At 40.5% G+C, this 27,713-nt stretch overlaps 1 protein-coding gene across 2 annotated transcripts in view; it reads left to right on the top strand.

Annotated features, from left to right (window-relative positions):
• The window catches only part of CCDC170 (coiled-coil domain containing 170), a 90,878-nt gene extending 64,221 nt beyond the window's left edge, over positions 1–26,657 (top strand). For both annotated transcript variants that reach the window (XM_070461622.1, XM_070461623.1), the window contains exons 7-11: positions 2,052–2,252; positions 8,813–8,986; positions 11,559–11,801; positions 21,458–21,694; positions 23,853–26,657. In XM_070461622.1, coding sequence (XP_070317723.1) covers positions 2,052–2,252; positions 8,813–8,986; positions 11,559–11,801; positions 21,458–21,694; positions 23,853–24,053 — 1,056 coding nt within the window. In that variant the 3' untranslated portion in view covers positions 24,054–26,657. The remainder of the gene's footprint in view (positions 1–2,051; positions 2,253–8,812; positions 8,987–11,558; positions 11,802–21,457; positions 21,695–23,852) is intronic.
• Positions 26,658–27,713: the final 1,056 nt, after the last annotated feature.

Here is a 27,713-nt window from a genome sequence, read left to right as displayed (position 1 = left end):
CACAAAATTAGAGATCAAGTAATTTAACCTTCCTGACTGTAGCGCTTCAGTCCACCCCATAATATTCTTAACAGATGGTTGGCCAAATCCTAGCCATCTCCAGGAACTGGTCCTTCGCTACCTGACATGAGAAGATGCTTAAAGTATGAGGCAAAAACAAAACCTCAAAACTGCATACATGATATCTCAACTATATTTTAATCAATACATGCAAATACATTATTTTAAAATAGTAATAGTTATTGCCTCTGGGTGGTGAGATCATGGATATTAGGTTTTGCTTATTTACATGTTTGTTTTTGTCTGTAATGCATCTTTTACAATGAGTATGTATTACTTTGAAATTATGGTGACAGAGAAAAATTCTTTACATAGAAATAGAAATCTTTGATATATACCTGTTTGTCCTCAACTTGAACTCTGAAGGCAACTCAGAACAAATCCCATTGTTCTTCTGTATAATAGCCTTTTAAAATATTTGAACACAATACTGTAAAGTAATTAGCCTCCAATTAAAATAAATAAACTAATTAAAAATATTTGAACACAGCTTGAATGTCTTCTTGTCTTTAGGTTTGGTTGTTTGCAGATAGGTGGATGGGACTTTAAAGAAAAAGAACCATTAAAACCAAATAAATTTGTGACCTTTAACTTATTTTTTTGAATTGAATTCAACATTTTCCGAAAACGGGATTTGGTGGAATCAGTTTGGGTCTTCTCAAAGTGTACCTGAGACGTTTGGTAAATTTAAGTTCTTGGTTTAAGGGAAGGTCAGGACAAGAAGAGAAACTCCTGGAAAGGATGGAAGCATTGGGTAAGGTAGGGAGTTGGGGGGAGTTTGGGGTTCTTTAATGGAGAAACAGTGACTTTATGCTCTAAAAGAGGAGGTGGTAGTCAGATTCCTCTGCCTTCTTCTGCTCTGCTGACTCACTGTGTTAAAGGAATTTTGACCTTTTGAATGCTAACACGATGACTTTGCTCCTTAACTGTGCAGCCCAGAGGCAGTACCACTGCAGTTTAGTGTGTGAGTAACCAATACTCAATACAAAGTTCTAAATAAAGCTTGGAAAAATACGTTTCTGCACTTAAATTCCCAATTACAGCCCAAGGTTATCTATCAAGTTTAACTTCCTGTGTAATCTGAATGTGCTATATGTGGTAGAAGAGTTTCTCTTGAAAATGGTTATAGTTTTTCAAAGTACTTAATGTCTGAATTCTTTTTCCTGGTTAAGCTCTTTTCTTTTTTATTGGAGTATAATTGCATTACAGGGTTGTGTTAGTTTTGCTGTACAATGAAGTGAAGGAGCTATATGTATACGTATATCCCCTTTCTCTTGAACCACTCCCATCGCCCCCATTTGTTAACAGGTCATCAAAAAGCACGTAGTTGAGCTCCCTGCGCTGGGCAGCAGCTTCCCACTAGGTGCTGTCTATTTTAGACATGTATGTCAATCCTAATCTCCCAACTTGTCCCACCCTCTCCTTCCCCTGATGTGACCACAAGTCCATTCCGCTACGTTTCTGGCTCTATTCCTGCCCTGCAAATAGGTTCATCTGTATTGTTTTTCTAGATTTCCCCATATATGTGTTAATATATGATATTTGCTTTTCCCTCTTTCCAACTGAGCTTTGAAACTCCTAAATTAATAATGGGACTTCCCTGGTAGTCCAGTGGTTAAGATTTCGAGCTTCCAATGCAAAGGGTGTGGATTTGCTCCCTGGTCAGGGAACTAAGATCCCATATGCCATGTGGCCAAGGTAGCTTTAGGGGGTAAGTAAAGATTTTCCCTCAAGACTTCCCAAAGAACCTGTTTAAGGAATGATGTAAAAATTAAAAATATCAATCCAAAATATTTTGCTAGATAATGATGTAGATTTATTTCAAGCAGAGGCAAATACAGCTATCAATTACCTGTTTTTTAAATTTAATTGTTACAAAGAATCTGGACATTGGAGTTATAAATAGTTGTATCTTTGGGGTTGAGTACTAGATTTTAACACTTTGTTGCATCTGAAACAAGGCTTATCTTGTTCTCTGTCTTTCTTTCCAGATGGTCTCCCAGCTTGAAGCCCAAATATCTAAGCTTGTTGAACAGTTGGGAAATGAGTCCCAGTTTCACCAGAAAGCCCTGCAGAGAGCCCAGAAAGCAGAAAACAAGTTGGAGACTCTACAGGGTCAGCTAACACACCTGGAGGAAGAGCTGGTCTCTGGAGGTGTTCTGCGAGATGATTTGAATTTCGAGAAGCAAAAAGTAATAACCTGAGGGCCGGCTCATGGGTGGAAACATCTGTTGCAATATAAGATTTTACATAAATATTTTGAATTTTACAGTACTTTGGTATCTTGGTGAACTTATGAGTCATAAGTAAAATTTGGGGAACAATAGATATTGTTTTGGTGTTTCTTCCTATTTTTGAAGCTTCCTTGATCCAAATTAATTCACTTAAATTCAACAGGTATTTATTGAATGTCTGTTATATACGAGACTCTGACAGTTGGGATGTAAGGTATGAATAACATACAATTCTTTTTTTCTTGACTTTTCCATTGTGGCATGTGAGATCTTCCCCAACCAGAGATTGAACTTGTGCCTCTTGCATTGGGAGCACAGAGTCTTAACCACTGGATCACCAGAAAAGTCCTAACACACAGTTCTTGACTGTAAAACTCCTGATTCAATAGAGGAGACAGATGTTCAAATAATGTGCTGTACTATAAGGCTATAAGTATTATAATAGGTATATTGACCAATAGAGTGCTTTAGGAGCCCAGTGACGGGAATGATAAATTCTGGATAAAGTGGGGATTTTACAGGGAAGGAGACAATCAAGTTCATCTTTGAAGGATAAATTGGATTTTAGTGGAGAGAAAGAAGAGAAAGAGGGGAAATAGTGAACAAAAGTCTGAAAGGTTGCAAGTATCTTCAGAGGGCACAGAGTGGCTATTCCCATATGGCTGGAACCTGACATTCTTGGTGGGGCTATGGTGGGAGAGCAGATTGGAATGGCTTGGGTTGTGAAGATTGAATTCTCTTTATTCTGCAGACTCTGAAGTGCAATAAGCAATTTTTGAACATCACAGTGTTTCAGAAAGATCATGTCACCGTGCAGCTCAGATTGCAGTACAGGGAGACTCGGAAATGATAGCGGTGATGACTCAGTGGGAAATAAGGAAAGCAGAATGAGAAGAGAAGGGGTCTGTGCCTAGGATTTGACGCTGAGAAGACCACTGGTGATGTCTGAGCAGCTGTTTCAGCAGAGTGGTCAAGGACAGAAGTCAGTTTGCATTAGGATGAGGGGAGACTACTATGGGAAAAGCTAGAGACTTAGATGACAATGAAGTCTGATGACCAAAGAGAAAACAGGCATGAAGCTATGAAAAGCAGGATCAGAGAGAGGTTTTGTTGAACAGAATGGCAAGATACATGTTTGGCATCTATAGGGATAAACGGGTTCATGCAAGGTGCAGGGGGCTTCACCAGTGGCTCAGTGGTAAAGAATCTGCCTGCAATGCAGGAGTTGAAAGAGATGCATGTTCGATCCCTGGGTCAGGAAGATCCCCTGGAGGAGGGCATGGCAACCCACTCCAGTATTCTTACCTGGAGCATCCTATGGACAGGGGGAGCCTGGTGGGGCACAGTCCATAGGGTCACAAAGAGTCAGACATGACTGAAGCAACTTAGCGTGCACTCATAGGCATAGAATTTGGCATGAAAAATACTCTTCAGTTGAAAAATCTGTACTCTGGACACTCATGCATTCATTCTCTGCACTTAAAAAACTGAGGAAGCATACTACCTATACTGACGGTTGGATATGTAAAGATGCTTAAGAGATGCCTATGGGGAATCCCAGTGTCATAGATGAGATGGGCAAATCAGGACACAGTACAGTTAGTACTATGAGAAAGGTACACAATTCACCAGTAATTCAGATAAAGGAGTAATTACTTCTTTCCCATCTCATTGTGTGAGGAAATGAACCATATTCAACTGAGAGATGACTCTGGAGAGTGGCCAGAAAAAATGAGTAGGAACATGTTTGGTAGAAGATGTGGGGAAGGGATTTGGGGCTGGGGGATGGCAGGAACGATGAAGGACTGGAGGATGACAGGGAGACTGGGCTGTGGTGCTCAGCGAGCCAGGGCAGGCTGATCTTGCAGGGCTTCATCCTGTGCGTGATGGAAAGCCATAGAAGGGTTTTGGCTAAAAGAAAGATTTCTCTGAAGGCAGGGTGGCTCTGAGAGTCTAGAGGCTAAAATGAGGAGCCCTTTGGGTGATTCTTAGAATAGTTTTGATGAGAAGATAATAAGGGTTGGGATCAAGCAGTGAAAGGAATTTCTCAAACAGATGTCTCAAAAAGGTGTGTTGGTTGACATTTTGAGCTTGATAGAAAATCCTGCACCTAGTTTAACATGTTAAATTGGAAGAAATCTGACTGCTGGACATCTACACCAATGGTTCCACCAACACCTTGCACTAAATATTCAAAAGATAAATGACTCTCCCTTCTCAAATTTGTCCTTCTCCTTCTCAGTGATGATGTACTCTGCCTCCAGTTGCTCAAGCCAGAATCCTGAGGATCATCCTCAAGGCCTCCCTCTTTTCAGCCAATTCCTAAGCACTGTAAATCCTAAAGCATTATATCCACAATAGATCTCAGATATGCCCTCCCCGTCTCTAATTTAGAAGCAGTGCTTTAGTTTGGAGCATTATGATCATTTGCATGGACTGTGGAAACAACTTTCTAACTGATCACTCCACCACTCCCAGCGTGGTCTTAATAAAATGCATGTCTAATCTTACCTTCCTCCATCTGGTCAAGGGCTCTGGATGGCCCTCCCTCAGGATTAGGTCTTGATTCCTTCTTTATATGGCTGTGACATGGCCAGTTCCTCAGTCTAGGCTCTTCTCTCACCTGCAATCTCTCAGGCCAGTGGTTGCAAAGTCAGAAGCCTAGGGGTACTGGTAGGGTGCAATGAGTGGTCAGAGTCCAAAGATGTCCACATTCAAATCTGTCCTGTAGTCTAAGAAAAGAGGAGCCCCCTTGGTAACCCATGTTGCACCTTGCTGGTCTCTCTGAGAAATGTTCTCATCTTCTCCTGGAAATAATTGTCCTACTGTTCCATTAACTGTCCCTTCAGATTCAGTTCCATTATCACTTCTTCTAGAAACCTTTCCTTAGAGGCTTAGTTCTTCATGCAACATGTACCTGGCTCTGTCATGGTACTCACCACCCTTTTTGTATCCATGTTTTAACTCGACTTTCCCAATCGACTCTGAATTTCTTGATGCCTGGGAAAATCTTTTTCCTGGATTTTTTCCAGGGCTTAGAGCAACAATCAAGAAATATTATTAAAATAATAGGAGAAGCACATCAAAGGCAAGACTTTTTGATAGATTAATGTGTCTTCCATCCTTCATGATGATGACATTAATTTTAATAGAGATTATATAAAAATACAGGCTTCCCTGGTGGCTCAGATGGTAAAGAGTCTGCCTGCGATGCAGCAGGCCTGGGGTCGGGAAGATCACCTGGGGAAGGGAATAGTTACTCACTCCAGTATTCTTGCCTGGAAAATCCCACAGAGAAGCCCGGCGGGCTATAGTCCTTGGGGTCGCAAAGAGTTGGACATCACTGAGTAACTAACACTTTCACACTTTCGTGTCAAAATAGCTCTTAGTTATGAAAGCAAGTTGTGTAAACTGATTCTGCCCATGGTGAATCTCCCATAGATAACTGCCTATAAACTAGTAGTAGTATCCTTAATGCCCAATAAGTTTAGTAGGCATGTTGTTGTTCAGTTGCTCAGTCATGTCCAACACTTGGCGACCCCATGGACTGCAGCACGCCAGGCTTCCCTGAACTTCACCATCTCCCAAAGTTTGCTCAAGCTCTTGTTGTTTGAGCTGGTAATGCCATCCAACCTTCTTATCCTCTGTCAATTATCCCCTTCTCCTCCTGCCTTCAATCTTTCCCAGAATCAGTCTTTTCCAGTGAGTTAGCACTTCACATCAGGTGACCAAAGTATTGGAACTTCAGCTTCAGCATCAGTCCTTCCAGTGAATATTCAGGGTTGATTTCCTTTAGGATTGACTGGTTTGATCTCCTTGCTGTCCAAGAATCTTTTCCAGCACAATTCCAAAGTGTCAATTTTTTGACACTTAGCCTTCTTTATGGACCAACTCTCACATCCATACAGGACTACTGGAAAAACCATAGCTTTGAGTATATGGACTTTTGTCAGCAAAGTGATATCTCTGCTTTTTAATACACTGTCTAGTTTTGTCATAGCTTTTCTTCCAAGGAGCAATGTCTTCTAATTTAATGGCTGCAGTCACCATCTGCAGTGATTTTGGAGCCCAACAAAATAAAATCTGTCACTATCTCTACTTTTCCCCATCTATTTCCCATGACGTGATGGGACTGGATGCCATAATCTTAGTTTTTTGAATGTTGAGTTTTAAGCCAGCTTTTTTTTCTCTCTTCTTTCACCCTCATCAAGAGGTTCTTTAGTTCCTTTTCGCTTTCTTCCATTAGAGTGGTATGATCTGCATATATGAGGTTGTTAATATTTCTCTCAGAAATCTTGATTCCAGCTTGTGCTTCATCCAACCCAGCATTTTGAATGATGTACTCTGCATAGAAGTTAAATAAACTAGGTGACAATATACAGCCTTGACATTCTCCTTTCCTAGTTTGAAACCAGTCCATTGTTCTGTTCTAATTATTGCTTCTTGTCCTGAATGCCAATTTCTCAGGAGACAGGTAAAGTGATCTGGTTTCCCATCTATTTAAGAATATTCCACAGTTTGTTGTGATCCATACAGTCAAAGGCTTTAGCATAGTAAATGAAGCAGAAATAGATGTGTATTTTTGGAATTCTCTTGCTTTTTCTAGGCATGTAAGATTGAAAAGCAAAGGTGTACAGAGATTAAATTTAAATACAGGTAATTGAAATTTACACAGCATAGAATATATTCATACTAAGTTGTGAGTCATTGTGATTCAAATGAACAAAATGTACAGGAATCCTTTCAGCAACTTTAACTTTCTGAGGCTTTGCCAAGATTCTTGAAAAGGTGCTTCCTCTTTGGGGTCTTGGCTCCCTCTTCTCTTAATCCCCCTTGGCCTGATGTAGGTAGATCTTTGCATGCTGAGTGGATGGGGGAATAAAAATAGAAAATGAAGCTTTTATACCTTTACAGAAAAGTTACCAACTCTATTTTATTTAAAATACAAACAATAGCAGTTATTTCACTTTCATTTGCATAATTTAGAAATGAAATAGTCCCTGCTGGGAGTGGGGTGGGGGCCTGACAGAGCATTAAGAAGTGATAAACTGTTGATGCAGAGACAAACACAGTCTGGGGTTTTGTCACACAGTACAACCACGATGCCTGTAATGATTGTGACTTACAGAGGAAAGATGAAGTTTTATGTATGCTTTTCAACAAAATTAGAAAACATACACTTACAAATACTTTCATCCTGATGACTGAAATATAGGTAGTTTGGGACTTTAAGCTGACATGCTTCAGTCATCAGAAAATGACACTTGTTTCAACATATAATTGCCTAAAAATGCCTGTTGGATGAAGAGCTATTGCAATGAGAAGAAATTTCAAAGATAGAACCCAAATCGTGAAATTATGTTACAGAAAGCCCATAGGTTGATTTATTCATCTATCAAGAACTCAGTAAGCATTTAATGTCTAATGTGATCAGATGAGCCCCAGAGATCAAGTGGAGGAGGATCCTAGGGTAGTTTTGTGACTTTAACCTACTAAACTATGAACTTTGACTTTCCTGATACAGCTGTATTTTAGAATGTTGGGACTTCCCTGATGGTCCAGTGGTTAAGACTTTGCCTTCAATGCAGGGGGCATGGGTTTGATTCCTGGGCCCTAAGATGCCACATGCCTCCCAGCCAAAAAACCAAAACATAAAACAGAAGCAATACTATAACAAATTCAACAAAATTTGAAAAAAAAAAGTTGTTCCTTTATCCTTGATACTTAAAAACTTTTAAAGACATTTTCTAAAGAATTTTAACTTAAAAACATTGTCCATGTTTGTTTGTATGGAGAGCTCTGGTTTTAGCGTGGTTTGTAGAACCAGAACCCAGGAAGAGTAAGTGGTTGGCTAAGTGGTCAGTTTCCACCTTGGAGGCCAGGGCTCACTTAGGTGGACAAAACTGCCATGGAAGGTATGTAGATGATTGGTCTGCAGGGGCTGGATTAGCCAGTAATCCCTGGGGCTGGGAGGGTCATGGTAGCAGAAGCATCTAGCCAAAGTGGAGAGATGTGGATGTAGTCAGGGACCTGCCTCATTTGTCAGATGGCAGGGCTTCCCAGGTAGCTCAGTGTAAATTTTCTGTCTGCCAATGCAGGAGACCTCGTTCAGTCCCTGAGTTGGGAAGATCCCCTGTGGAAGGAAATGGCAACCCACTCTAGTATTACTGGCTAGGAAATCCCATGGATAGAAGAGTCTGGGGGGCTACAGTCCATGGGGTCACAAAAGAGTCAGACATGACTTAGTGACTAAACACAACACAGGGTTAAGAAGAGTGTGTAATGTGAGACTAAACATCAAGGCCATGGACCAGAAGAGTCAAGAAAATTTGGACAAGAAACAGAACATGGAGCTCGTAGGGTGGTTCAAGAATTCATCACCAAGCACTGGAGTCAGGGGCTGGGCTCTGTACTGGGTTTAATGAGAACTCCCTGTAAGCTTGGGAGAAAGAGATTCTGTGAGATGGCTTATTAATTCTACTCTTGTGTCCCATTTTTATTCTTGTTCTCGAGTTTAGTATCTTAAATTTCTGGATCAGCTTTCAGAGAAAATGAAGTTAGACCAGATGGCTGCTGAACTTGGCTTTGACATGCGTCTGGATGTAGTTCTAGCTCGCACGGAGCAGCTGGTCCGCCTCGAGAGCAATGCAGTCATTGAAAACAAGACGATCACTCACAATTTACAGAGAAAGGTAGGGAATATTGCGGGTGTTGTGAAAAGGAAATTCTGAGAAACTTAAATCTTGAAAAATAATGTACTTCCACCATATTTGCCAATGTGGATAGGAAACATGCAAATGTGCGTTCAGAAGCTGAGTCTTGATTTCAAGCCTGAAGGGAAAGTAAATGTATCATCCAAAGTTATGTTTAACTATGAGTAATAGAGGCCCAAAGTTGCAGACTCAAGCAATTAGAAGTAGTTTTGTTGTTGTTTTGCTTTTTGGTTTTGGTATTTTTTTCCCCTAACATACATTTCTGGAGGTAGCAGCTTAGGGTCAATGTGACATCTCTGCTCTGTAAAGTTTCCAAGGACCTAGGCTCTTTTCAGTTAGCAATTTCCCATCCCTAGGGTGGTCCTTATGACCATGGTTCACAGAAGTACCTAGGACCAGGCAGAAGTTGAAAGAAAGAAAGGGATGAAGAAGAGAAATGCAAAAGAACATGCATGAGCTATCTTTTAAAGGAGGCTCCCAGAGTTTTCTACATGAACTTGTGTTTATCTCCGACAGCTAGAATGTGTTCTGATGGTTAAAGCTAGCTGCAAGGGAGGCTGGAAACTGTAGTCTTTACTCTGTAGCCATTTGCCTAGCTGAAAAAAATCACTATTTCTATGACTGGGGGAGAAGAGGAGAGTAAAAGCTTATGTCTTTACATAAGCTCTCTTGCACTAGAAAGTAGAGGGGAGTAGCGCTTACTTTCCACTCACTCAAAGGAAGACTTAGAAACAGTTTAGAGTACATAAATGAATGAATGGATGAGATGGATAAAAATGTAATTATTAGTTATATAATTATTGGCATTGGGGAAAGAAAGTGGAAAACACAGATGTATCATTAGAATAGGTCTTAGGAGAAAATTCTACGGTAGAATTATCATGTATAGGCTGCTTAATGGCTCACATCTGGGTTCTCAATTTGGCTCCACCAAGCTGTATGCCATTAGGCAAATTATATACCTTTCTGTCTTCATTTCCTCATATTTAAGATGGGAATGATACCTATCTCATGATGCTAATTTTTTAAAAACAGCATTTTTTAACTCTTGGTTCGTAGAAGATGCTTTATTCATGTATGACCTCCACTTATGGTGTCTTAAGGAATATTTTATAAAAGAAAGCAGACAACCCCTGTTACCATCAGAGACATGAAACTGAGCTGCAGTTCTTTCTGAAGTTCTCAGATAATTGATTTTCCCTCAATATCCAATACTATTCTTTCTTAAGTGTTGTATAATTATTAAAATGACCAGTGTACAGAATTTACCAGGGTAAATTTGCAATAGAGTGGAACTTGACAGGAAGAAGCTCAGGGAAGGGAGGTTAGTTACAGAAATACTAAAAGAGCCTTGTTAAAAAAAAGGTTGTGGGCACGGACATTGCTTGTCGCTGCTTGGCAAGATATTTAAGCCCGTATTTCACAAAGTTCTTCACACTTTCAAACACTTTACTAATGCAGATTATATAATCAGAGAAAATGGGATTTTTTTAGCTCTAATATTCTATATTTCTACACGATTCCAATTTTCAGTGTCTGTAATAGATGAATGAGGTTCCTATACTTAATATTCCACTCACTAATTGTGACATGTGAAGACCATGAGGATTTTTTTCCTCCTTCTAGAGTCTATAATCTTTTTCTAAAATACATTTCAATTTCTTTCATTAAGTTTGACTGCCAGTGCTAAGTGCCAAGTGCAGACCTTGTTCAGCTTGGTTTGAGGATGGCATAGGTCTGGTGTATAATAAAGACACTAATGAAATAACACTTTCTTGAAGGTGAATTAACACCTATTTCTAAAATCTTCAATATATAAATAAAGCTTTCCTCAAAATCCCCTTCATGTAGCTTATTTTAAAAACTTATCAAATCCCATGTTTGGTGCTACTCAACCTGTTTCTAAATGGTTGAAATTAGTCAGTCTGGGTATTCGGTGCTAATTTGCACTATATCTTCTTTCAAAAAGACCAGTGTGAGCATAGTTGCCATGGGGTGTTGGAGAGGGTTTTGTCTGTCTTATTATGTTCTGCTCTTGATAAGCTCATTTTAGTAGTTTTAAAAGTAATTTTACATTTTTATTACGATGCACATCATGTTGGAGGGAATGGGACATTGAAAGCCTACTCCTTGGTGCATTTTCTGTGGCTGTTTTGTCTCATACATTGCAGCTACCAAATTAATTCTTGGAAAAATAGGTATAAAAAATGCAATCAGGAAAAGGAATCCAATAACCTTTTTTTGATGGTTTACAAATTAGTCTTATTGAAGTGTAAAGATCAATATTATCTGAGGAATACATTTATATTCACTGTTCAATGATTATTTTAAAAAATCCCCTGGGGAGGGAGGTAGGAGGGAGGTCCAAGACAGAGGGTACATATGCATACCTATGACTGATTTATGTTGATGTTTGGCAGAAACCAATGCAATACTGTAAAGCAATTATCCTGCAATTAAAATTAAATAAATTAAAAAAAACTAAAAAATAAATGAATGGAATATCACAGCTAAAAAAAAAAAATCCTTTTCTTTTTTTTAATCAAACCAGCTAAAGACTCAGAAGGAAAGATTGGAGAGCAAAGAGCTGCACATGAACCTCCTCCGGCAGAAAATAGCCCACCTGGAGCAGGAAAAGCAGGTGCGCTCGGCTGTGATGGTGGAGAGGGACGAGGCCAATGTCACCATCAGGAAGCTGCAGAAGAAGGTGGAGAGGCTGCAGAAAGAGCTGAGTGTGTGTCAAGAGCTGAACACCGAGCTCAAAGCCAAACTGGCTGACACCAATGAACTTAAGGCAAGTGCTCAACTGTGTTCCTTGTCACTGTTTCCATAAAAATTTATGCAAAAGAGTGACAGCCTTATAAGGGACATGCTAGGAAAAAAAAACAAAACTTTCTCTGATTTTTTAGAGCTGTGAGAAAATGCAACAAATTTCACAGATCAGCAGGGTAGATCAACTTCGTGTCTCTTCAGTATCTGAAATGAAGCCATCCATAGTTGCTGAATGAAAAATCAAGTCAAAAAGGGGTGATGTGATGTGCATAAAATAAAAACATTTCTTCAAAGTGTGGGTGACTATGACATTAGGAATCATATAGACTTTTTTTTTCTTTGCATTGGCATTCGCTCAGAGAAGATGAGAAAATGAATACACACAAGTGTTCACTGAGAAGGATCAGACGGCAGTAGGGTGTGTGTTATGCTGTGGGATATTGTCACACCAAGCAGGGAAGAAGGAAGACAGGCTGGGGCCATGTGCTTCCTGGATTCAAGGTCTTTGACTTCTAATGAGTATAGAGAAGAATGAAATGAAAACTTAGGATTTAATGAAAATATCCAAATGTCACGTGTGTATGCCCCTGGCATATAATATGCCCTGGCATATATGCCCCTGGCAATAATATGTTAACTTCATATACACTGGCAGGTATACATAGTGCATACTGGCAACAGTGATGTCCTTCCTCTCTGCAGATGAGGGCTCTGAAATGGAATGTTTCTGAGTCTGGAGACAGATCAGTTGGGAAAAGGAATCTGGAATAAAGCCAGTAGTTGAACCTGTGTAGCAGAACCATATCTTACGGCATAGTTCCCACTCGATTTTCCCTTCTGAGTCATTAGCTCTTCCCCCCTACCTCCGCCAAGCCCTTCTGGCATCAAAAGGAGGTAGCTAAACAGAGGCTTGCTTCCCTAGAGAATCGAAGGGCAGACATAGCCCAGGGGAAGGGACACATCTGAATGGAAAGGAAGGAGAAGCTAGGGGAAGCATCTGATGGGGGTCCCTGGGTGAGGAGAAAGTGTCGGAGGTAAGTATCCTGGACACCCCGCTCACACCTTGAAATTGACCTTTAGGATGTGGGTCTGGTGGGTTGTGGGGAGGCTCTCTGACATCAGCATGCAGTTGCTCCCATCCTGGCTGGCAGGGGCTGCAGGAGTGCTGGGGCAGGGGGCCTAGACTGCACCCATTCCAGAGCCTGAAGCTCCGTTTGCGCTCATGGAGAATATGGAAGGTGGCTAAAGATGTGAGAAGGACTGTCCTGTGGGAGAAGGCGGGGGTGACCCGCCACCAGAGGCTCAGGGGCAGATGTCCTAAGTCGTGACCCTGGCTAAGTGTAGAGAGAGTGGCCATAGGACATCTGGCCCAAGACAACCCTGTGAACCGGAAGCGTTGAGTTAAGAGGAGTCACCCTAGCGGTAGCTAAGAGCGGAAGCAGGAAGAGAGAGCGGAAGCGGGAAGAGAGAGCGGAAGCAGGAAGCAGCAAGTGGAAACTGAGGGCTGTGTTTGTAGAGTCTGTTCCCGTTTGTCTCAGCGACTTTGACCTTCGGTCTTCATCATTTTTTCACTGCGTTATTTTTAATTATTTACAAGCGTCTTTCCACTTAACCTTTTCACAAGAAAGCCTGATTCTCGTAATGAAGTTTTGCTCTTTGGATGATGTGATTATACAATTTGTGTTTCTAGTCACTATGGCTGGCTTGAGAATTTCCAATTCCAGCATCAACATTGTAAGCAACGTTTTCAAATGTGGAGCACACACCACTGGTGTATGCACAGTGCTTCTAGGTGGTACAGGATGGGGTATTGTATAATGTTCAATCCTTAAGTGAAAAATGGGTTCCCTTTAATTTTTCTTTCAATTCTTTCACCATCAAGGAGAAAAATCTTAATTAGAGGTAATTATGTCCTATAACATGTTCTGGTCTACGTTTTAAACAATAAGCTTTATACTCAGTGCTGAGTACCAGCTCCAGTGGATCTGCTGTGCTGTGCTGTGGTTAGTCGTTCAGTGGGGTCTGACTCTTTGCGACCCCATGGACTATAGCCACCAGGCTCCTCTGTCCATGGGGATTCTCCAGGCAAGAATACTGGAGTAGGTTGCCATGCCCTCCAGGAGATCTTCCCACCCCAGGGATCTGACCCAGGTCTCCACATTGCAGGTGGGTTCTTTACAATCTGAGCCACCAGGGAAGCCCCTCAGTGGATCTGGGACCCACCCAAATCCAGGATGATTTCACCTTAAGCTTCTTATCTTAATTACACTTGCAAAGGCCCTTATTATAAATAAGATGACAATCTGAGGTTCTGGTAGACATATTTTTTGCATGGGTCAGGGGGGACACTCTTACTCAATTAAGAATTAATTTCACCATTTATAGATGGTCAATCCAAAATAATCATTTGGACTACATTTCTATATGTTTTATTTAAAAAATTGAGATAGAAATTGCATGCTATAAAATTCACTCTTTGAAAGTACAAAGTTCAGTAGTTTTTGGTGTAATATATTGACAAGGTTGTACAACAATCTCCATTCCCTAATTCTAGAATTTGTCTGTTATCCACCACACCCCCCAAAAAAAACCCGAGAGACAAAACGCCATGTTCATCCTTTCCTCAAACTCTGTAAATCAATAATCTACATTCTGTCTCTATGATGATTTAGTTGCTAAGTCATTTCCGACTCTTGAGACTGCACATACTGTAGCCTGCTAGGCTCCTCTGTCCATGGGCTTTTCCAGGCAAGAGTACTGAAGTGTGTTGCCATTTCCTTCCCCATGGGATCTTCCTGACCCAGGGATTGAACCGGGTCTCCTGCACTGCAGGCAGATTCTTTACTGATTGAGCTACTGTCTCTGTGAGTTTGCCCATTCTGGACATTTCATATAAATGGAACCATACAGTATGGAGCCTTTTGCCTCTGGCTTCTTTCACTTCTTGTGTTTTCCAGGTTCATCCATATTGTGATCAGTACTTCATTCCTGTATTAATTAGAGTTCTCCAGAGAAACAGAACTAATTGGATGTGTACACACACACACACACACACACACACACACAGATTTATTTTAAGGAAGTGACCTACATAATTATGGAAGCTGGCAAGTTCAGAATCTGCAGGATGAGCCAGCAAGCTGGAAACCCAGGAAGAGCCAGTCCAAACCTTGTCTGCTGGAAGAGTTCTTCTCTTGCTTCAGGGGAAGTCAGTCTTTTTTCTATTCAGGCCTTCAACTGATTGGTTGAAGTTCACCCACATTATGGAAGGGAAATATTAATCTTATGCTGAAACACCCTTACAGAAAATTCATGATAATGCTTGACCAAATATCTTGACCTTGTGGCCCAGTCAAGTTGACACATAAACTTAACCATCACATTTCTTTTTAATGGCTGAATAATATTCCATTGTTTGGACATACTATGTTTTGTTTATTCAGTATCTGATGGACATTTGGATTATTTTCATTTTTTTTTTGTTTATGATGAATATGTCTGTTTTGAACATTTGCATGCCAGTTTTTTTTTAATGCATTTCTATGTCTATTGCAAAACATGGTTGAAGACTTTGACTCCTAGGTTACTCAAATCTTCCTTTTAAAGACCCATGTATTAAATTTCCTCTTGAAATTCTAGACGAGGGAAAAGTGGACCTTTCCAGATAAGTTACTAAATTTTAGTTTAGCAGGCAAACATAAGTACTGTAGAAATCCCTTTGTGAAAGAAAAAGTCTTGTCTAGATTTCCCCTTCCTGTGTTGAGCCAGAGTAATTTTGTTTTAATATTGCTTACATATGTACAAACTTAATACTGTATAGAAATTTCTTAATCTCATTACATTTTTACCACTATAAAATCCAAATCAATTTAGAAATCAAAGTGTAAAACTAGAATTTAAAAATTGGCAATATTGGGGACTTCCCTCGTGGTCCAGTGGCTAAGACTCTGCTCTCTCCCTGCAGGGGTCTGTCGGATCCTGGTTGATCCTTATTCGATCCCTGGTTGGATAACTAGATCCCACATGGCACAGCTAAAGATCCCAAGTACCACAGCTAAGACCTGGTGCAGTCAAATAAATAAATAAATATATAATTTAAAATGGGCAATATTAATCACTATACTAGATTTTATTTCACTGAAATCACCATTAATAAGAATGCATAGTACCAACTGCTTGTGTGTGGTATGGGCTCCTTTGGTTCTGGCACGTGGACAGTTTATGTTGTCTAAGAGTGAATTATTAATTCACAGAGTGAATTATTCTACTATGTGCGTTTATGTTGCTGCTGCAGATGCTTTGTTTGTACATATATCATGACACAGTTTGACCTCCTCTTGGCATGAACACATTATTTATGTATTAACTCTACCTTTGCTCTTTCTTCATTAACCTAGGATAATTAAAATTGTGTTACTAATTGGCGGAAGTGTAGCCTTATGCACAAATGCAAATGCAGGGACTGAAACAGGTGGCAGGACTCCAGATCTTTGCATAACTCATGAAATGCCAGTTGCTTCATAGCTGGTGTGAGTTATGATTAGTTTCAGCTGAAAAGGCTGAAATGCACAACAGTGGCTTGGTCAGGAGAGATGTTTGCTGCTTTCTCACTGAAAGGAAGCATGGATGTAGTCATTCCATGTTTAGGAGGATAGCTTCATGGTCATCACTAATCCTGGCTTGTTCTCTCCGCTTTACCATCCTGGCAATAACTTTCCTCCTCAAGATCACCTCTTAGGGAAAGTTAGTTACCTGGGCTCTGCCTCATTCCAGGCACGAGGCAGGAAGCAAGGTGGAAGGACACCCAGTATGCCACTTTCCAGGAACCATACAACACTTTAGTCTTCGTTGGCAGGAACTTAGTCCCTGGAACTCACTTAGATGAAGTCAGCCTGAGAGATGGGTCTTTATTCTGGGAAGTAATAAAAAAAGGAAGACCAGATATTCAGTGGAGAGCTTTCAGACTGTACCACAGGACACAATCTTAGTAGGGAGCTGTGGCCAAAAATCAGTAGTCAGATAACCAGAAACTAGTGGAAAACAACCATTATCTTTCTTGTAGTCTCTCAAGGACACACTCAAAGGGGATAAGACTCTTCAGCCTCCAGCAAAGCTCTCATCTGCTTACTGACTCGGCTTCCTATGCTCCTCCCACACTTCGGAATGCTCTCCAATCTGGCCAGTGTGGCCTTAGTTTATATTTTCCCCCCTAACCTACCAATCATGAACTGAACTCTGATTATGTTGACTCATTGACCTTGAATTGCCCTGGACTCACCCAGCTTTGAATGTATGCATCAAGCAGAACCTGTGAGAAAGGACCTCCTGGGTGAGGTGGGGAGTGGAGGTGAACTCAGCCTGCGAAGTAGAACAGCTTCCTATGATTTCTGTTCCAGTTCCCTCCTAGGAAAATCTCTGGGGTTCTTTGCGGAGGGGTGCAGCATCCCTGGGCAACCCTTCTCCTCTGCTGTCCCACCCCTTTTAGAGAGTGCCTGGACAGCACAGGGCTTCTGCAGGGTCTTGTTTTTTGTTTGTTTAAACTTTTTATTTTGTATTGGAGTATAGTTGATTAGCAATGTTGTGATAGTTTCAGGTGAACATCAAAGGGACTCAGTCATATGTATACATAAATCCATTCTCTCGCAAACTTTCCTTCCATCCAGGCTAACATATAACATTGACAAGAGTTCCATGTGCTATACAGTTATCTATTTTATATATAACAGTGTGTACATGACCTTCCCAGAGTCCCTAACTATCCCTTCCCTCCTGGCAACCTTAAGTTTGTTCTCTGTGAGTCTCTTACTGTTTTTTAAGTTCATTTGTATCATTTCTTTTTTTGATTCCACATATAAGGGATGTCATACAATATTTCTTCTCTGTTTGACTTACTTGACTCAGTATGATAATCTCTAGGTCTATCCATGTTGCTGCAAATAGCATTATTTCATTCTTTTTTATAACTGAGTTAATATTCCATTTTATACATGTACCACATCTTTATCCATTCCTCTGTTGATGGGCATTTCTTGGCTATTGTAAGCAGTGCTGCAATGAGCATTGGGGTGCATGTATCCTTTTGGATCATGTTTTTCTCCAAATATATGCCCAGGAGTGGGATCGCAGGGTCATATGGTAAGTCTATTTTTTAAGGAACTTTTATACTGTTCTCCATAGTGGCTGTAACCTTAGGGTCCTATTTTCCATACAGTCTCCAGAAAACCCTCCAGGTGGAGGATGTAGGTTCTCTCACAGATTGAATGGATCAGATTTTACATTTAATCACTTTCTCTTTCAGAGCCTTTGGCCCTTAACACAGGAGAGAATAGTTCGCCAGATTTGAAATGTTTTTCCTCCAGGAGGCAGATGCCAGATACTTTATTCACCAGAAGGGAAACAGTCTCAGAATGTGATCCATCCTGGCTGGGGTCTGCATGGTGCTTCAGTCCTGTTTATGACCATCTCAGACCCACTGGGAAAAACTTAGGGACACAGACTCTCACTGAACTCTGGGCTGGCTCTGAGAAGTTCTCTTAGTTGGATTAAGAAACCCATTTGCCCTGCTCCCCTCTCAGCAATCTTGTTTGACTTAGGAGGCTGAGAACGCCTTCCCAATGTTGGCTCCCAGTTCTGTCCTGGTGGTTTGGCTTGGACTCTGTAACTTGCTCCCTGACAACAGGAATTCAGGCAGCCCTCAGGATTGTGATAAAGTCTCATATTTTTGAGAAATTCTTGGCTATAAATTCTTCTCATTAGGACTTGATTTACGTGCTTCTAACTCTCCAAGCTGTGTTCCATCTTTTTTGGTAGATGGCCCACTGTAAATGTTTTTTCCAAGCTGAGCAAAAAGGCTGAATATATCTCTTCTTCTGTTAATACAACGTTTTTAATTCCATGTAGCAATCCCAGAAACTTCTGTCTTTACCCCGTATTTTCTCTGCAGCCCTGAGGTTGTTGGCACGTGAATGGGATCTCTGTGAAAGGGAGATCACTTTGTTTTAAGGTTGATACTGATTTCGCCCATGTAACGTTCCCTATTTGTAAAATATTTGAAAAAATACAGAATGTATTTTTAGAGCTCTTGTTCATATAATTTATAAATAAATGTGCATATATATTCAGAATTTTTTACTGATAGGATACTTCATACATGCCTCAATCATGCCTGGGAAAGCTCCCTTCTCAAGTTTTTATTTTGAAAAATTTCAAACATAGAGAACAGTTGCAAGAAAAGCATAACAGACATTCTTCTACTGTTCATGTAGATTGTTGACATTTTACTGATTGTTGTGTTTTGCATAATGAAAGCAAGACAAAGACAGAGAGAGGAATCATTTGAAAGTACATCATGTCACTTCATGCCTAAATACTTCCCAGGTATCTCTTAAGAACAAGAGAATTCTTCTGTGTGACCATAGTAAAATCGCTGCACCCAGGAATCAACACTGCGATACTATTGTAATATACTGGTACTGATTTACCATCTATATTCAAATACGGGTTTTGATAACTTGGGGTTCATGAATGATCTCCAAGGTCAGCCCCCATTTCCTTGTCTCGAGTGCTTGCTCTTCTGCTGCTAGTTCATTGGCTAGAAAGCTGACTCAGAACCCCTTCTCCTTGGTGTTGCTTTATTTCCTCCATGTTTCCCAAGCTATAGCAGTTGTTCTTGCACCTTCTCAATTGTAAGACCCACAGCAGCTGTCAGTTTCCCAAGGGATTTCCTCTCTCCTTCATGGAACCAGTAAAAAAATGTTGAACTTGTGCAAGCATGTCTGCCATCAACTTCCTCTCTGCCTGGAAAGGAATTCAGTTTCTTAAGAAGTTGTGTGTGTGTGTGTGTGTGTGTGTGTGTGTGTGTGTGTGGTGGTAGGTAAAAACAAGTTTCCAGTTTAGGCATTTGACTCAAGCTTTCTCAGTTTAATGACATCACCCAGACACTATAAATCTGATGATTTTCCATCTGGACATCAGTATCCCAAGCAGGCACTTTTCTTCCATAGCATGTCATAATACAATCTGAGAATAGCTTCTACCATTCCTCTGACTTTCCAGAAGTGTTGGAGGACTCTTCAGAGTTTAGGTCAGGTCAGCATGTGCTCCTTACGCCATAATTCTGGAACTCAGTCTCTGTGAAGATGCGCTCTAACCCCAAGACTCGGTCAAGATTTTAATCTCTGATGGTAGCATCCAAATGCAGTCTAGGGAAATCACAACAATCTCAAAATCCCTCAGCAATAAACAATCAGCTGTCCGAAAAACTAAACGATAGTGGTTGCTTTATTATTGTTACTAAAAAAAAAAAAAAAAAAAAAAAAGAAGAAGAATAAAAGAGAAAACCAAAGGAGGATTTCATTCATCAAGAGTGGCAATATTTTAAAGCATCTTTTTTTCCATTTCTCTCTCTTTAGTTTCCTCCATACATGGCATCCTACATCTCCTCACAAGTCCCTCTTCCATCCTCTCAAGTTTCTTCCAAGAGTAGTTTCTGCATCCTGTTTACCAGAGACTCTTTCCATTCCTCTCTCGGTAGATCAGTTTAGTCTCTCAGGCTTTCTTCTTCCCTGACACTCTCCCCATTATTCAGCTTCATCCTGGGAACCACAGGATGGGAGTAGATGCAGCAAGAAATTATCTTTCCTTCTTAGGAAAGAAGGGATGTAATGAAAGGGGAAGGGAGGAGATGGCACGCACTCATTATTTGGTATCTTTTATTTTTATTACTTTCAGATGTTACCTTTAAATGATTTTCAATAAAATTGAAACACAAATTCTTGCTTTTTCTTGGAGACTATGACTGTAGGCCTTGTCTAAACTGTTAGGAGGCTCAGAACTAAATTCAGAGCTCTGCTAGTCTTTCTGCTTTGTCCATCCCATATGCACTTCTTAATTTATTTCAAAGGAATTCCTTTTGATCCTTTTTTAGAGGCTTCTTTGTAAATATGCTTTCTGATCTCAGTTTTACCAAGATGTAATTTACATACCATGAATCTCACTCTTTTAAAAATGTACAATTCAATGGTTTTTAGTATATTCACAGAATTGTGTAAACATCACTGCTATCTAATTTCAGAATATTTTCATCACCCCCAAAAAAGAAACCGTGTATCTGTCAGCAGTTACTCTTTATTCTCTACTCCCACCAGCCCCTGGGCTTTTCTGGATCCTTCATGTAAATGGAATCATACAATAAATGGTCTTTTGTGACTTTTGTGACTTTTTCCTCTTAGCATAATGTTTTCAAGGCTTATCTGTATTGTAATATCTAACAGTACTTTGTTCCTTTTTTATTGCTTTATAATACTCTATTGTATGGATATACCACATCTTCTTTATTTACTCATCCATTAATAGATATTCAGGCTATTTTCAGTTTTTGGTGATTATGCATAGTGCTACTAGAAACATTCATGCACAGATTTTGTATGGACATAAGTTTTTAGTTCTCTTGGATTTATGTGCCTTAGAGTGAAATTGCTGGGTCATAGGTCAACTATTTGTTTACAGTTTGAAAACGGGCCAACTGTTATTCACAGCAGTTACATCATTTTGCATTCCATTATTTATTTATTTTAAAAAGTTGTTAAATGAATTTCATTGACTTCTGGTTTGTCTTGTTTATACAGTTTTCCTAAATAAATGCAGACGAAATCATTAGCATTCTCTTTGACTTCTTAGATTAAAACTTTGGAACAGACCAAAGCCATTGAGGACCTAAATAAATCCAGAGACAAACTGGAAAAGATGAAGGAGAAAGCTGAGAAAAAGCTGCTGTCTGTCAAATCAGAACTGGAGACTACAGAACATGAAGCTAAGGAGAATAAAGAGAGGGCCAGGAACATGCTAGAAGTTGTAACCAGTGAAATGAAGACACTAAAAAAATCTCTGGAAGAAGCAGAAAAGAGAGAAAGGAAGGTGGGTAGAAATCTGGTGTTGAAACCTTATTTTGGAAAGATAGGACAATTCAAAAGCGTGATAATTATTCATGTATTTCTTTATAACCATTTAATCAGGCTTTCTACATAATTCCAACATATCTATATTTTCCCTCTCCCATCTTTTTGGCATCAAAACAACCATTATGATTTACTCCACTAAGAAAAGCAATTCACCTTTAATGGCATGAATTGTAGCAAAGAAAAAGATGTTATTATCAAAGCCATGGAAAGCCTGTGAAAAACCAGGTTCTGGCCATGGAGAGGTTTTTTTTTATTATGTTTGCTGATTGCCTCTAAAGTTCACGTTATCCCACATCTTCTAACGTTATCCAGGGCTTCAGCCTCAGGAGGGAAATTTTATCTCCAGCAGAGATCAGTTGCAGGAAACGGTCCCAAATCACAAACAGTGGCACCCAGACCCGATGGCCGGCGGAGCCCAGATGTAAACCATAAAACAGAACTTGTGCGCCCGCTGGGTGCAAGGCGGGGTGTTATCTGGTGAGGCCATCAGGAGGTCAGGCAGAAAGAAACATTTCCTGGGCAGCCTGACCCCTGCTTTTTGGCTTTCATCTCACTCGCTCTCTGCAGCCCAGAAGGGCACAGTTGAGGACTCTGATCCCAGGATATTTTTTCTCTTTAGCAGCCTCTGCTTTGGCTCATGTGTCAGGCAGAGCTGAGGAAGGCCAAACTCCAAGAGTGAGTGGTCTCAGTGGGAACTGCTCAGCATTTAATAGCTTTGGCCATATTCAGAGGGTGGAAAAGTTTGAGGAAAGCTTTTTCACTGGGGAGATTAGGCTGGAGAGAGTGTTTAGTTCCCATGTTGGACTCAGCATAGGAAGGGGCTTGAGAAGTGAATGAGCACATGGAGATGATGTTTGGACGGCACTTCTCCTGGAGGAATATCTGTCTTTGAATTGGTTCACACCTTTTCTGAAATGGAAGGGGTCATCTGGCCATCTCTAGTTGATCTACTCCTGCTTTTGCCTAGAATCACAGCAACCAGTCTATGAGAACTTAAGGGGTTTAAGTCACATGTTGTCCATCTTCTTTGGCCCCAAACTCCCATTTTTCCTTTTGTAATGGACCAATAATTGTCCCAGAGAGTCCAATGTGCTGTGAGATGGCAATCCGTGTGATGTGATTTGATCAACACTTAGAAGTCCTCCATATTCATCAGCTCATACTTCTTCTGCCATTGGTTCTTCCTTTAGTTGAAGAGGTTCATTGCCCAGTTAATGCCCCAGTGCATAAGCATGTATCATGTGACAGACTCAACCACACCAACAATTGTAAAGCATTTCTTAGTGTGCAGAACACATACACAGTTGACTGTCATTTCATTTGGTCTGAACTTCAGAACAGGCATGGGAGGTAGGTAGGTAGGTTGCTCATTCATGCTGAAAGTGAGAAAATGAAATCTTATCAAGGCCAGAGTCTCCTTTATAGTGGCTGAACTGGGCCTCTTGATTTGGTAACCAGTACATTAATTGGTAGCTCAGATGGTAAAGAATCTGCCTGCAATGCAGGAGACCCAGGTTGGATCCCTGGGTGGGGGAGATCCCTGGAGAAGGAAATGGCTATCCACTCCAGCATTCTTTCCTGGAGAATCCCCTGGATAGAAGAGCCTGACGGGCTACAGTCCATGGGGTCCCAGAGAGTCAGACAGAAGTGAGTGACTTTACTACTACTACCACATTAATTGGCTCATCATGAAAGTGGTTATCTAGAGGGCGGGATGGAGTGGGAGGTGGGTGGGGGGCTCAGGAGGGAGGGGACATGTGTATACCTGTGGCTGATTCATGTTGATGTCTGGCGGAGGCCAACACAATATTGTAAAGCAATCATCCTCCAATTAAAAGTAAATAAAAAGAAAAGTGGTCATGAAATTGCTGAATGTTGGTGTCTGAAAGGACTTTAGAGGTAACTTTGTAGGCTAGCCTCCTCCACGCCCCGCTTCTTCCTACTGCTTCTTCGTCTTTTTATAAATGAGAGAATTAACTGAAGAGTAGCGAGAGTAAGTAACTAGGCTAGCTCATGCAGACCCGGGTTTTCCACTGGTGTTCGGATTGCGTTTGATCTGGCAGTGTTGCTGTGATCTGTTCTCTTGATTCACGTGGTTCTGTTTGCTATTGCAGCTGGTGGACTTCAGGGAGGTGGTTTCTCAGATGCTGGGCTTGAACATGATGAGTCTTGCTCTTCCTGACTATGAAATCATCAAATGTCTGGAAAGACTGATCCATGCACACCAGCATCACTTTGTCACCTGTGCCTGCCTCAAAGACATGACTGCAAAGCAAGATAGGCCCCCACAAGGCCACTTACAACTTCTTCACTGAACGCTGTCTCTCTTGAGGGAGGTGGAGATGATGAGAGATAGGATGCAATTCTCAATTTCATAAATTCCCCAATCCTTTGAAATTTGATCAGTGTGTGAATATTGCATTCTTTGATGATACTGCAAGAATTCATCATGGACAAAAAAGGATCTTAAGAGTGCCATCCTTATGTAAGTGTTTGGCACTATAAACAGCTATTATTTTATTTGCTAGCACTTTGGGACTCAAGACAAAGTTTACTAGATTGCGTATCTAGAACTGGAAATGATGGTAGGGAATGAGCATTTATGTGGTATCTATTATGAGACAGGGATTCTACTACACTTTAATTCTCATAATAATAAAGTGAAGAAACTGTAATGTCTCTATTTTATAACCTCTATGAGGCTCAGAGAGGTGATCTTGGTTACCTACCTATGATTGCAGTTAATTACTGACAGAACCAGAATGAATACCACACTGGCTCTGTATCGAAGGCCACACTTTCTCTGTTATTTCAGTCTTTCTGTTTCTCTTGAACTCCAGTGATTCTGGTGAAAATACCTGCATCAGAAAGGAAGGAAAACATCCTTACAATCAAGGATTGAAGCCCAGAAGTGACTGAGATTTATAAGTGTAGCCCCTATGATTTCTTTAAAAAGCCATATACCTAATTATTTGAATGAAACACACCTAAGTCTGAGGTCCTGTAAAAAGAAAAAGAAAAAAAAAAAGAAAAGTACCTCTTTAAAATGTTGCAACCACATCACATATGGTGGTAATCTTTAATGTTTGAACAGAGCTGAACTCTGTACTTGAAAAATAAAAACTTTAATATAAAATACCTATAAGATAAAGAAAATCTACACAGTTTATTCACCAATATATCAAATGTAAGGGGTTTGCTGGTGGTTCAGATGGTAAAGAATCTGCCTACGATGCAGGAGACCCAGTTTCGATCCCTGGGTGGGGAAGATCCCCTGGAGAAGGAAATGGCAACCCATTCCAGTAATTCTCGCCTGGAGAATTCCACGGACAGAGGAGCCTGGCCAGCTACAGTCCATGGGGTCACAAAGAGTCGGACACAACTGAGTGACTTTCACTTTACTTTTACTTTATATCAAATGTAATGACAACAGGGATAACTTTCTCAAGATGGAGATTACATAGTGCATTTCTATTATTTTATGTCTTCTTTTTAAATTTCTGTTTCACAAATATTTTCAGGAAACCATATTCTTAGCTTCCCAAGAAAAACATGTTTCTCTTTGGGCAATATTCTTATTTCTTTCCTCCAAAAAATTATTTTTATATAATCCCTTAAAACATGAGTGTCTAATTAAAGGAGAAGGACGAAAATACATTCTACCCAAACATTAAGAGAAAATGAAGACTAGAAGAAAGGAAATGAGTTTCACACAGTTTGGATGACAGCTGACGGAGAGGGAGTGTGACCAAGGAACTCTGCTGGGGGGTGGGTCATCTCTGCCTGGCTTTTTCCATCACGTGCATTTTTGCTATTGCACGGCCCTGACTGAGGACATGGACCAGGTCTGCACAGTCGGGGAGGTAGCTGTGTATTCTCCCAGGGGAAGGTCTGAGGTCTCTGGAGATCCCTTCATGTGCTCCAAAGGTGCAGTGGCTGCTGCCCTGGACCACATTCGCCTCAGTGGAGAAGGTGACTTCACTCTTTGGGTCCCTGGGGGATGGAAGTGCTGCGTGGTTCTGCTCCAACCAGGCCATGGAACGCAGTCTGCTTCGGGGTACAAGGTCCAGGCCAGGGCAGGGGGAGATCAGTTTTTGTACATTCACTCTGTTTTCATTTTCCAAATACACTCTTTGATGAACTTCATTTATTTTCTCTGTACATTTCCTTTCTACACTCTTCAAAGGTACTTTTAACAACATCACTTTAAAACACATAAACTGTGTCATAATATTATTTTTCCATTTTGATTTATTAATTCTATTCATTAATTTTAGTTCTATACTCATATAAGAGATTAAAAAGGGTCTGGAGTGGTTAGTACTGTACTTTCTCTTTATCATGCAGAATTACAATCCATTTATCCAAATAAACATTTATATAATATTTCCAATATATAACTCAAGTACAGATACAATCATCTTTAATACACATAGAAATATTTAAAATCTTTGAATATAATCTTTAGGAATTTCTGGTGGAAAGACTACATCTACATGGGATAAGGAAAATAAATTCTGTCTGTGTACATATGTCCACACGCACAGTAAGTATGTGTCATTTGGACACATTGACAACCCTTTAATAAAGCTATTACCCTCCTTGTTGAAGTGCCAGCTGGTTGTCGTCCTTCCCTCTGTGGCATCATTCCAGAGTTGGCAGGCCAGCTTCACAAAATTTTGTGTTAGATTTTGTTCTTCTGTAATATCCATGTATATTTTATGTTGTCCAATAAAATGCATTACTGTGATGTGATTTTCTAAACAGAGTATTAAAATATTTAACATTAGCTATTCTACTGAATCACTTGAGTGATAATTGCTACTGAGGTTGTTATTATGATCCTTGTCTGAGGCATTTCAATGTATGCATAGAATATCTCAATTAGGAAAAATAAATTTAAACCTGATCCATCTAAATTTCCAGTTTTACTTTGTCTTTCAGATGAACAGTGAGTGATTCAAGGACAGAGTGGTAGGTGGAAAAGTTGTTAAAGAATGTCTACACTATTGATATTGTAGTCATATTTAGGACTTAGAAATGGAGCCTAATTTTCACTGGGGAAGCATCTCATGGTTACATACCCTTTGACTGAGAAGGCTCCACCCACTTTACCCAGTAGCAATCTTATCTCCATTATTACACACTCCATTAACTTCTCTTCAGCAAGTGGGGTCTGGATGTCTCCCTTTCCCCTCTGCAACCTCCACCTATTCTTCTTTCGCCTTTGTATAAAAAGCATCATTCTTTTGAGGATCCTGCTAACATATAACTTTCTATCCTTATAACAGCTACCTACTAACATCTTTTCTATTCTTCCTACCTAAGACTGTCAAAATGGTTCAGAGGTGTCTTTTCCACTCCCATCAAGTACTATCTTTGTCTTAGATGACTTTCAAGCCTGTAAAGCAAACCGACGCAACGTTCTGTCTTCAGTTTCTCGGCCATCTCAGCTCTCATACCTTTACTTCCTTTGTTTCATCCACTCGCTTCCTAGACTGAAGATTACAGTGGTGGTAAAGATTCCTCCCGTGATGCAGGAACTGCAGGAGACACTGGTTTGATCCCTGGGTTGGGAAGACCTTCCCTGGAGAAGGCAATGGCAACCAGCTCCAGTATTCTTGCCTGGGAAATCCCATGCACAGAGGAGCCTGGGGGGCTAAAGTCCATGGGGTCACAAGGAGCTGGACACAGCTGAAGCGACTGAGCACAGTGTTGTTTCTAATGTAGGCTACCTTAAACAGGGGCTTCCCCAGCGGCTCAGTGGTAAAGAATATACAATGCAGGATCTGCAGGAGACGTGGGTTTGATCCCTGGATTGGGAAGATCCCCTGAAGGAGAGCATGGCACCCCACTTCAGTATTCTTTCCTGGAGAATCCCATGCACAGAGGAGCCTGGAGGGCAACAGTCCATAGGGTCGCAAAGAATCGGACATGACTGAAATGACTTAGCATGGCATGGCACCTTAAGCAGA

Source organism: Odocoileus virginianus, chromosome 34, assembly GCF_023699985.2.
Source record: "Odocoileus virginianus isolate 20LAN1187 ecotype Illinois chromosome 34, Ovbor_1.2, whole genome shotgun sequence".
NCBI classification, from domain to species: domain Eukaryota; kingdom Metazoa; phylum Chordata; class Mammalia; order Artiodactyla; family Cervidae; genus Odocoileus; species Odocoileus virginianus.
The sequence above is the reverse complement of the archived record's forward strand: the minus strand, read 5'-3'. Positions and strand labels throughout refer to the sequence as shown.